The 11,804-nt window shown below is 40.5% G+C and overlaps 2 protein-coding genes across 2 annotated transcripts; both read right to left on the bottom strand.

Annotated features, from left to right (window-relative positions):
* Positions 1 to 356: 356 nt before the first annotated feature.
* LOC119730034 lies at positions 357 to 3,697 on the bottom strand. Its single transcript, XM_038202824.1, has 3 exons — positions 3,641 to 3,697; positions 2,096 to 2,224; positions 357 to 708 (listed from the first exon to the last, which is right to left on the bottom strand). The coding sequence occupies exons 1-3, from the start codon at positions 3,695 to 3,697 to the stop codon at positions 508 to 510; spliced, it is 387 nt and encodes a 128-aa protein (XP_038058752.1). The 3' UTR covers positions 357 to 507.
* Positions 3,698 to 5,667: 1,970 nt separating this feature from the next.
* LOC119730543 (macrophage migration inhibitory factor-like) lies at positions 5,668 to 10,407 on the bottom strand. Its single transcript, XM_038203518.1, has 4 exons — positions 10,251 to 10,407; positions 9,397 to 9,525; positions 8,564 to 8,745; positions 5,668 to 7,465 (listed from the first exon to the last, which is right to left on the bottom strand). Exons 2-4 carry the CDS (start codon positions 9,502 to 9,504, stop codon positions 7,387 to 7,389), a joined length of 369 nt encoding a protein of 122 aa, XP_038059446.1. The 5' UTR covers positions 9,505 to 9,525; positions 10,251 to 10,407; the 3' UTR covers positions 5,668 to 7,386.
* Positions 10,408 to 11,804: the final 1,397 nt, after the last annotated feature.

Here is an 11,804-nt window from a genome sequence, read left to right as displayed (position 1 = left end):
GGAAACAATTTGCGAGGCTTACAGTACCAACTGAAAACGAAAGTCAGTCGTGATGCAATGAAGAAGGGCGTCCAACTTGGACTACATTATCAGCCACTTTTTTGAATGCAAGAAGAGAGTGGCAGAGCATGAAGATGCCACTTTTCACTAGCATAAAAAAAAGCCTTAACCCTAACTCCCTAGCTTGATTTACTAGGAACCATACCCATCCTGGCAAATTCCAACACCATATGCACACATATATTTCTGACTTTGATTCTGGAGGTGTGCCAACCCAATGTAAATGTCAGCTTAGGGGTACTGTACCCATTCTGACAGATTCCAACAAAACATGCCGTTGGGGTTTGATGGGTTGAGTTCTGTCAGTTAATGAAAAAGATAAACCATCATAAACGTTGGGACAAAAAAAATGTTTCGAGACTGTACTCATCTGATGTTCATACTAGACATTGTAACCAGTGTAAAACAATGTGCATATGACATTGACACCATCACTGCTTCGTATTTTCAAAATTTGTCTTTATACCTGCCGTGGTCAGTGATGCCTAGCTTCTCTGACAGGAAAGGTGTGAGTGTCGTCATCCATTTCTCCCTCATAGCATCCGTGAAGTGTTGACTGAGGAACCCGGTGTCTGTCATGGTAACCACTGGGTCTAGTGTCCCTTCTTTCATCATGACTTGATCAGGGTTCACCCGCAGGGTCACTCCCTATGACATCATCAATGCATGTTAAACCATGTTCTCACATAGTATTTATGGAAAAGTTGAGGAGATTGGCGATATTTTTCTCAGTCATCCAGCTAGCACTTGGTCTATGTAATAGACCGTGACAAAAGCCACGGTCTATTACATATGAACAGATTCGCTGATTAATTAGGCAAGACCCCGCCTCTTGACCTCCTAGAATTTGACCAATCAGTGCATGAGCACTGACCATGCAATTGTGTCACGCGCTCTGTATCATGTTACCTCAACGCGCCCGACTGTTGTATTACATAACACTGCATTCGAATTGACCAATCAAACCATTTAGTCCTGATTTAGGAATGAAATGATGTCACGATTTAGTAAAGTCAACTCCGATTGGCTGGCGCGCAGCTTGCATATATCTGCATGTCCAGACATATCAGACATTATACAAGAAACTTGCTCCATAGATAAGAGTGATACTCGGGGCACTGGGAAACAGAAATAAACAAGTTTGCCGTTCCTAGATTCTTGGCTTTGCAGTCTTTTAGGAAGTGCATGTACATGTATGTTCTTGTTCAAGAGAGAGAGACCCAGAGTGCGCTTTTGTATGCATTCATACTGAATACAAAAAAAACAAAAAAAAATTGTACATGCCTGTTGAATGCAAAGGGGGGGGGGGGGGGGTGGGGGGGGGAGGAATTTCATACACGGAAGTCACTTGACACCCTGTGTACAAATCCTATGATCGAGACTGGTCTGGAAAAGTGTTTTCTCACTAAATGCTTCAATATTTTCCCTGCCTTTATACTTCACTTTTTAACTACTGCTTTCTGATATGATGGCTGGTAAGTCATTGCAGGGAAACAGTAGTGGCATACGTATATGGAATTCTTTCCCAACTATCTCCAAACTTATTTCACTGTTTTGGCAGGCTCATGAGAAAACATCTTCAGATTGGTCAAAAGTTTGTACACATTGAATTGCTTTGGTCTTAATACACTCTACACTCATGGGCGTCGCCAGGATTTTTTCTAGAGGGGGGCAAAAAAAATTTTGGCCAAAAAATGCTTGTATTTCTCAACACATTCTCGATTTATCAGTTTTAGAGGGGCAGGGACATCCCCCCCCCCCCCCCCGTTAAATTTACACCACTTTGTCTTCTCGCTTCTTTTTCTTTTCTTTTCTTTCCTTTTTTTTCCTCCTTTTTTTTTTTTTTTTTTTTTTTCGTTTCCAGGGGGGGGGGGGCAAGTGCCCCCCCTTGCCCCCCCTCGCGACGCCCATGTCTACACTGACTTGCTGCCACTACTTTGCAGAAATTGAAGCCCAACATTTTAAGTTTTGAAAGCTTTGCAATTTATGAATTTTACAACAGTTTAAAATGTCAACCCAGGAAAGAAATGCTCACCCTTTCTGGCTTGTTGACTGTGCTGGCAATAAGTTGAGACAGTTCCTTGACAAAGGACTCGTCCACTTTAGCTTTGGGGAGGTTGGTGTTCAGTTCGCACAGGGGCACGTTGATTCTTTGGTAGTCGTTCTACAAACAGAAAGTCCCATACAATTCAAATAAAATGTCTCCATTTTAACCACATGTTAAGTAGGCATACCATGGTGAACCCATCGGTCTGGGCTAGAAACTGGTGTTGAGAAGATGAAATCATAACTCCCCTCCCCCCTAAAAAAACCACTTCTTTTCAATAGGCGTAACAACGATTTTTGTAATTGTCATGATCCTAGGGATCATGCCTGCCATTAGTTCAGGGTTTAGCTCAGAACCTCGAATTGGCGTGAATAAGGTCTAGCTTTCCGGATGGTTATGTAGGTTGCAATGAAAACCTGTAACGACCAATGTAGGGGGTAGGTTTGCCACATGGAACAGCAGCTTCGCTACGGTACACCAGCGCACCATACACCTGTGTGAATGTGTCGATTCGCATGGTTGCTTCTAATACATTTGTACCCAATATACTATTCGAAAAAATAATAATAATAAGATGGGTCACTATAAATTAAGAGAAGATTGCCTGAGGTTGCATTTTGGAGTAACATAATCTTTTTAAGAATAAAAAAAAGACTGAGTATGGACTGAGGTACGAACGTACTATAAAGCCCATAATCCCATGCACAAAATAATAATACATGATGTAGTGTTTTAATTTCGCCACAAACTTGAGCAAAAGTTTCTAAAGTTTTTAATCCATGTGATTTGAGTCACAAAATTACTCACCAGCAAACTTTCAGAGACACTTGAAGAAAGCGTTGCACAGCCTGGACGTGCCTAGTAAAAGACGTCGGCGTGGCTAAATAGTGAGATAGCACGGAGCGCGAGCGAAAATGCGAACTACCAACTTTGACAAGGCAGCAAGGACGTTTTGTGGGTGTGTGCGATGCGAGCATCACGGATCACTTGCACTTTGCGTGTAAAAGCTCTTACGCTTCACTGGCTATCCCCCTCCGGATTACTGAATATATTCCCGTAACATGTTCATGTTATCACGGATCGTAATAAAGGTTTAAACAAATGATGAAATAAATTGAATGAGAAGTGTAACATTTTCGATATCCCATCTCTGCGTAGATTTGTTTCAGTTGGTTTAATTGTATTAATTATACTGAACCAAAAGAGGGATGAATGATGAATGAGTCAATGGGTTTTGTTACCTGTTACCTAGCCCGTAGTCTTCTGACCGTGGGGGCACCTCTTGAAGACTTGTCAACCAGCTTCCTTCATCCCTCTCGATCCTCAGACTTTCTCAGGGAGTCACTCAGCGTCAGGCCTGTCCACTCTGAGATGTTGTCCTCTCACCTCTTTCTCTGCCTGCCTCTCTTTCTTCCTCCTTGTACACTTACCGTGAAATGTGCCCATTCCACTTTGGTTTGCGCTTTTTCACAATGCACTAGTGGTCAGGAGATGTTCGTGGAATCAAATGACTTGCCTGATTCTGGTCCGTACCTCCTCGTTGGTGATGTGATCTTTGTATAGGAGATGCCAAGAATCTTTCTGTAGCATCTCATTTCTGTGGCCTGTATTCTCCTCTCTAAGTCGGCTCTTAGAGTCCAGGTCTCTCAGGCGTAGAGGAAGACGGAGATGACCAACGAGCGCATCAGTCTGATTTTTGAGCTGAGCATGATGTCCATCTCTTTAGAATGGCCTGTTCTTCTGTAAGACAGTTTCCAGCGTTATCCTGTATGGTGGTAATGGGTTTTGAGGTCTTTGATATTCCCTTTTTACAGGACCTAGTCCTCAAGGAGAATTTTCTTTTCAATTTGCCAGAGCTAAAGATAGCCTGTTCGATTTTTTTTTTTTTTGAAATATGCCCCTCCCCAAAACCAGCCTTAAAACTTTTGCCAACTTCACCATGCCACTTCTAAATGTATCCCGGCCATGCACGCATCTATGCTAAAATAGACCCAGACGTTGGCGGTTTTTGTGAGCGAAATCCCCCGAGTTTTTGTCCGAAATGCTTGATATCCAGAAATATTTATACAACCCGTTACAAGTAGGCCGCAAGGACTTCTTGTACAAACTTACCTACGGGATCACAAAAGATCGAGGACAATTTACAGAGCTGGCGCGGCGGGGCTGATTAGCGGCCATCTTAGAGGGCATATGTGACCTACTGAGGCAAAATGAGGAATGTCCCCCAAAACCTTTTCTTGAGTAATCGACGCCCGATGTCGGATATACTAGAAAAATCGTGTCAAAATCTATATTTATTGTTTTGTATTTTTGAGTAGCCAAGGTATCCAAGATTCACACAATGCATTTTTGTTGGGGAAAAATATCCACAAAAGAGGAAAAACTAAAGAACGTTTTTTACTGCTATTGGCGGTGCAATGCGTGTCTTTTTTTTCAAAGCCGATTCTCGAAATGAGATTAGCAAAATTTGGCAGGGCACAATTGAAGTTCCTGCGGCATATCTTTGAAATATATTAAGATACAGAAATAAATTCGGTATCATTGGAAAGGCAATGATTTGCGCTTTAACATGATGTACATAACGTGCAAAGTCAAAGGTGGGGGTTATTCCTCATTATGCTATGGCAGGTCACATATGTTGCTATTCAGCGTTGTATGCCAATAATGTGTACGGAAAATACTGTGAACTACATTTCATTTCCAACGATTCAAGTTCTGTTCAGACACATGTTCTTTTTACAATTTCCCACATGATGATACAGAATAAGTGAGTTACTTTTCTTCAGTTCTCTAATTCTTACAGTTTGTGCTCTATCAAACCGTTTCAGTTTGCATGTGTTTTCATCGTTGTTATGTTTTGCAAAAGACAGCAAATAAATACAGAGAACCCATAACGAAAGAGTCTGTTTTCGGTTTCCATATTAACGATTATACAAATAATGAATGTTTGTGAGTGCTATGGTACCGAATGAAATGTATCTGTCACCGAATGAAATTATTCTTTCCATTGCACGAACGTGAAACATTCATTATTTGTTTTATATAACACCTGAACAAATCCGTGTCAGTGATTGGTTGACTTTTAATAGCCAATATATTCAGGTTAAAACTGTTTAAAAGTTCGACAAGTTCATCATCTTAAATTTATGCAAACTGTTCAACATGCTGAGAACAATCATATTCAATTTATCTCGATTTAAAACAGCGCCACCACCAGCAGCAGTGACACCGTGCAATGGAAGTTCTATTCAGCGTGCAATGGAACTTCCATTGCACTGTGCGCTATATATGTGAGTTATATAAATAAAATTATTCAACACAACGTTTTTTACAAAACTCAAGATAGGAAAACGCTCCAATTTAAAACTCAAGATAGGAAAACGCTCCAACTTAATCGTTTGTAATTTGATACTTGAACAAGTCATCATGCCGTCAGAGTAATGCCTCACTGGATCGGGATTGATGTCTGTTCAAAGTTTATACCGTTTAGAAGAAAAGTCCCACCAGGCAGCAAATACACGCAGAGCCCAATACCCAAGATTTTTTCTGTTTCAACTTGCTTTTTATTAAAGATATGAAAATGTTCAACGACTACAGTTTACAAAACTCCTATTATATTTGTTATGCTCCAACTATAACAATGGCCCAACTATAACTGGGACAGTCCCAACTATAATTTGGACAGTCCCAGCTATGGATGGGGCTTAACATATCCAAAATTATTAACTACAATGTATACACAAATAATGTTTTGACGTGACATAATATTTCATTTTATCTGATAGACAGTTACATTTTATTCTTGATGACTAATACAACAAATAAAAAGATACGATGTGGCTTTCCATTCAAGCAACTTTATCATTGACCTCTTTGCTTTTCAATATTTGTATAAGCCACAGAATCAGGGGCCTAGCCAATATTCAGTTTGCTTGTTTTTAGTGTGGAGATGTGATGCCATATTTTTTCAAGTATTAACAAAGTGAGAAAAAAAAATCACCAAAGCTATGCACAATGTGTTGAGATATTCCAATACTCAGCATTGATCTGCCTATATCATCGTTTCATCTTTTAAAACGTTTTAGTGCTTGTTTATATATGTATATATAATGTACTTGCTTTTTATGTATTAATATGCTTTTTTTGGCTTTTTATTTATTTTTTTAAAATCTATTTTAGCTTGTTTTAACGGTGCAGCAGGTCCTCGGACCACAGTACTTGTACTTTTGCTGTTCCTTGCCTTTCTTTATAATGTTGTCAGAATGGCTAAATAAATAAATAATAATAATAATAATAATAATAATAATAATAATAAAACAAGGGTTTCTGTTTGGGGACATTGTTGGGCAAAAATATATAAATTACATGTATTTCTTTTAGATAGTTGTACAGCAGAATTTATTAATAACTCGATTTCACTGTAAAAACAATTAACTAACAAGAAACCCTGCAATTTCAAAATTGTAAAATAACTTTATACGTCAACCTGCATGTCTGTATAAACATCGATGTAGGCCACAGTTAGCACTTGTTTTGATTTTTTTGTATATCACTCACTCTTTGAAGACTTCTCTAATTATATTTTGTTTCATAAAACTCGAGAGTCTAGTTCCGCAAACGAGGTCAACAGCTGGCTACAATCTGAGGAACTCAACAAAATTAACTGAACTCAAATGCAATACCTCCAGATTTAAGAACAGTCCTGTGCCACATCTGATCAATCTTTTGAATACAACTCAATAGATATCTATTTATTTTGTCTATGAACATTTTGCGGCACTGCAAAGCAATTAAATTCATTGCACTAAAGTGTTTAGTCCTACTCTTTCAGTATTTATTTTTTTTTTCTACATCTTTTGATATCTCTTTTTACAAATAACCTTTTTTTAACTGAACGTATAACTACATATTTTCACAATTGTATTGTTGGCTCGCTCTTCTTAATTTTCTTTGTGTCTAACGCTGTGTGCCAATTTTTGGTATTCTACTTTTTATGTAAATTGAACAAATCTATTGTTTTCCCTAATTCAGCCTTTTGCTGCAATGGAAATGTTTTTAATAAACCATGAATAATAACAATAAAAAAAATTCAAGCGTCTGCTCCACGTTTTTAAGAATAATTATGGAAGAGGAAAACCTACATTTGATGCAAGCTGTTTCATTTACACAATCGTCATTTGTTTGTTTGGGAGTTGGAGTGGTGCAGGTGTTTTTTTCTAAAATATAATTTTAGCATTTTTGGAAGCGCAGTAAACCAAAGTATTACACACAAAAACACATTATTTCAGTTGGCTGCTGGCGAGTTTGCCGAAGAATCCGACGTGCGTTGCCTCAATGAAATGGAAGGCCACAATGATTCTGTAAATGAACAGTGAAAAATAATTAACGAATTAAAATAGCAACAATATAGCACAAACAAAACGGGAGGGAAACAATTATGGATAATTCCCATAGACACCAGTGCTAAACGTTCATACTTCAAAATTCTTTTAAAAATACTTTGAACTCTCACAGGTATTTGCGCTATAATACACAAAAAATGACAATCAACATGTCATATTTCGTTTTCTTTTAAATTTTTGGAGAATGGTCAATCCAGATATTCTCATCCAAAGATGACGACCCCTATTTTTCCCAAAGCGGAAAAGTAGCCATCTGGAAAAGCAATCCCTCCACAACATGGCAAAATAGCTCCACTTTCGAGCCTAATTGCATCCAAATGCTCAGATTTGGAAGACCCAATTTGGGCCATGCAGAGGATCATTGCCATATCTCATCAATTCTTCAGTTTTATGGCTTGAAGAAATGCAATTATTCATGAGCTCGGCGGATGGGTTTTGGCCAATTTACAGGTGTGAACCCTTAGTACATCGCAGATTGTTTCAATAGACCGATTCACTAAGCTCCGCCTTATGATGTTTTGACCGGTTTTGACCAATCACAGCCGTGAATGGTGTCCAACATGCACGCGTGCGCTTACGACGTGTGACGCGTCTGTAAACGCACTTGAGGTTGCTCATGGACGTACGTACGTGCGCAGTGTATGCATGGGCGGGGCTATAAATGGATCGTCTTGACTCGAGCTCGAGTAACTTTGGGTGATGATTCGGCAAGGAAATTAGTCTAAACAGAAATAATTGTGTTGCATTATCAACCCTGTGTTAAGTTTTTCAAGGCTCCAATTTCGACTCTTCTGCCGGCTTTTTGGGATGCAAGAAGAAAGGGCCCGGAACCGAATAGGCTCTCTTCAGCATAAGATGTGTGTGTGTGTGGGGGGGGGGGGGGGGGGGGGGGGGCTTAATTCGTGAGTGAGTAGCTTTTTTGTGTGTGGAATTAAGTTTCGGTACTTTTCAACTGTTCATAAATCCTTATATAATTTGTTTGTAGATAACCAACAATGTGAATACGGCACCATCATTTCTCATAAAATAAAAAGAATCTGCACTTTGTCTTTACCTGCCGTGGTCAGTGATGCCTAGCTTCTCTGACAGGAAAGTTGTGAGTGACGTCACCCATTTCTCCCTCATAGCATCCGTGAAGTATTTAGTGCTGAATCCGGTGATTGCCACAGTAACCACTGGGTCTAGTGTCCCAGCTCTCATCATGAGCTGATCAGGGTTCACCTGCAGGGTCACTCCCTATGACGAAATAGAATATGAATATGCATGTTAAACTAATTGGCGATTCTCCCATTATTTTGGAATAGTTGAGGAGATGGACATTGTGTCTCGCCATATAAACCCCCCCCCCCCCCCCCCTCCTTCCAGCACTCACAAACGGAAAGAACACATTTTGGGTTTCTCCCCCTCAACAATCAACACTGTTAATGTATATTTTTTATTGTTGAGGAGAAAAAACATCTATTGCAAAATAACGCAATATAGTTTTGCGAAATAGCGCAACAGTTTTGCCAAATAACGTAAAACTTTTGCGAATAACGCACCACTTTTGTGTGCAAAGTTGAATTCACCTTTAGTGTTCAGCATGGCCCTAGAGTGCCTTTCCGTCCGACGCGTTTTTTCCACAGGGCCTAGGAAGGAATTATCATTGAATTCCGGGAGTTGTGATAAATTATCACGGGTAATACGCGGTATCGAGGAAGGCAATTCAAGCTTTCGTAAAAAAAAACAAATAGGAGCGGAACGCGCAAAATCTGAGACAAACAAAACTTAGTGTGCACAAATTCTATAGGGTCGTCTATATAAAGATGTGGCTGAACTCGCAAACGGCGATAGGTGAAGTACAAGAGGTTTATGACACCCCCACCAGGATAGAGTGAAAACGCTTACCTTCTCTGGGACGTCGACAATGCTGGCCACAAGCTGCGAAAGTTCCTTGACGAAGGACTCGTCCACTTTAGCCCTAGGGACGTTGGTGTTCAGCTCGCACAGAGGCATGTTGATTCTTTGGTAGTCGTTCTACAAACAGAAATTTTGTAATATTCTGAGAAAATTTCGCAAATGTTACCATACATGTTCACTTGTAAAGTACCATTGTGAAACCTAGTATATGTCCAGGCTAAGAGGTGCTGAGAAGATAAAACCATCGATTCACCCCCGCCTCTTTTTTTTATCAAGTAGTCTCCTGGTCACGAGCAGATCATAATGTTCGAAACGTCGAGTTAAACCGACAGAATTCACTAAGAGCAAGGGTGGATCCAGGGTGGATCCAGGGGGGGGGGGGGGGGGGGGGGGGGGCAACGGGGGCCATGCCCCCCCCCCCACAAAAAAAATAACACCAACCGAACCCATTTTTTTTTAAAGTGACTGCGTACGCCACCATCTTTTCCTCCAAAAATGGTCATGAATAATTGCCTCAGATCGCACTCATCTAGAATCCCACAAACAATCGGGGGCTCTTAACCGGGCCCCGAACCCCACGCCGTAATTTTTGTACACCGGCCACTTTTTGGAGACCAACATTTTTTTGGCCCCCCGGCAAAAAATTGTGTTCTGAATCCTCCCTTGACTAAGAGATATCTTTCATTCGCACGGTGTTACCGCAAACCTACCATTCATTGATCATGTCCACCATGCACTAAAGTCTTATTTAACATTCAAGATGTCCTTCCAATGTGACATTCTGTAAGTGATTTTGTTTTACGTGTTCAATTTGCCAAAAATGAACAAGAAAATATTCTTACCTTTACAGGTCTGTACGACAAGCAATTTCTCCACAGTGTGATCGTGTACTGGGACCGTTCCCCTCTTTTATACTGTCGCCAAATCCTGTTGTGGTTTATCCCGGACTTGTGTGCAAGCGTAGCAGCCGTCGAGTATCAGAAGAAAAACCCTTAAGATGTATCCGGGTTGAAATCCTAGAAAAACGGCACTCAGACTTTTAAGGTCAAAATATGACCCCCGTGCTAAACATGCGGATGACGGATGTACTCGAAATCACAATAGCATTATTTGATCACAGTATCAACATTCAATTGTGATTAAGATAATCCTTGAAATTTTGGGAAAGCGTGCGTCATTCGAGAAATTAATGACCCAGCAACTTGATACAGTTTTTAAATCCCAGATAAATGGTATCTTCAACAGGAAGTGAGCTTGATGAAACAAAATGAAGGCTGTGTTTATGCTCTGGATTTTTTTAGAGGTTTCAAGTGTCCTGTCATTCACGCCGGTGTCTACGCCATGCCCTGCAGCCTTGCGCATTTTGTGAAAAGTCCTATAGGATCATTTGCTTTTCTATATCAGCATGTTGTGTGACACAAGTCCCCCCCCCCCCAATGTCCCTATTACCCTATACACACTGTATTATTGTTACCCAGCACCCCCCCCCCCCCCATATCTCAAAAAAATTCCTGAGATTCTGGTTGGTAACACAATGACACATAACGTAGCGCGATATGGGTCGAATCTCAGGAATTCTTTTGAGATACCTAGGGGATCTGTACGGTGAGCAATTAATAGTCTAGGTTTGCAAAGGGTATATATGGAGAAGGGGGGGGTATACCCCTCCGTCCCATATCGTGCTGGGTATCATGTTCGTTTCCAGTTACCACTCACAGTCCAAAGAAGAACGTTCAAAAACCTGGTCCCCCACCTGTTGAATTTAGTGTCAGATCAGATATTACACATTTCGAGAAAACAGTGAACAAACATAAACCTTTTGATCACGAAACACGTACACTCTTTTTCATTTTTCCATACCGACGATCAGATCATTGGAATGTCTTGAATGATTTCTTCAATGACAAGTCAAACGGAATAATTTCACGGGGTGATTAGTACCAGTACGATTTAAATTCAAGTAATATTTTTTGGCAATGATTCGGTAGGTTAGATGTACTTTTGCGAATGCAAATGATCCTGTATCCGGTATAGCCCAAAGTCCGGCGCCGTATCTATATATCGCGAACACATTTTGGCATACGTAAACTGTTATTGTTACGCTTTCATTGTTACTAAATTAAAATAACAAAGGACACCCTCCAGACAACTGCAACGCATGATGATGAGGTCTAAGCAGTACCTTGAACCTAAAAGGGCCTGTCCCATTTGGAACCCGTCACCAAATGACTCGTGACGTAAGGTAGTTTCCCGGATCGACTGACACTTTGTTTGGGTTTTGCGATAATCTCCTCAACCCGGATCCGACTGAAATACACGAGAAGTACAATACACTTCATTTTGTATGGTCCTACTCAACTGGCGGGGGGGGGGGGGGGGGGGGGGGGGGGGGGGGG

The sequence above is a fragment of the Patiria miniata genome, unplaced genomic scaffold (assembly GCF_015706575.1).
Source record: "Patiria miniata isolate m_02_andy unplaced genomic scaffold, ASM1570657v1 HiC_scaffold_22, whole genome shotgun sequence".
Taxonomy (NCBI): domain Eukaryota; kingdom Metazoa; phylum Echinodermata; class Asteroidea; order Valvatida; family Asterinidae; genus Patiria; species Patiria miniata.
Note: the sequence above shows the minus strand (reverse complement) of the source record. Positions and strands in the feature narration are given on the sequence as shown.

Excerpts from the sequence above, each read along its gene's own strand:
- LOC119730034 (XM_038202824.1), bottom strand. The coding sequence starts at position 3,697 with ATGCTACAGAAAGATTCTTGGCATCTCCTATACAAAGATCACATCACC. Across the intron at positions 2,225-3,640 it reads ATCACATCACCAACGAGGAG|AACGACTACCAAAGAATCAA; the intron begins GTACGGACCAGA and ends TTCTGTTTGTAG. Across the intron at positions 709-2,095 it reads CAGTCAACAAGCCAGAAAGG|GGAGTGACCCTGCGGGTGAA; the intron begins GTGAGCATTTCT and ends ATGATGTCATAG.
- LOC119730543 (XM_038203518.1), bottom strand. The coding sequence starts at position 9,504 with ATGCCTCTGTGCGAGCTGAACACCAACGTCCCTAGGGCTAAAGTGGAC. Across the intron at positions 8,746-9,396 it reads TTGTCGACGTCCCAGAGAAG|GGAGTGACCCTGCAGGTGAA; the intron begins GTAAGCGTTTTC and ends ATTTCGTCATAG. Across the intron at positions 7,466-8,563 it reads GGCATCACTGACCACGGCAG|AATCATTGTGGCCTTCCATT; the intron begins GTAAAGACAAAG and ends GTTCATTTACAG.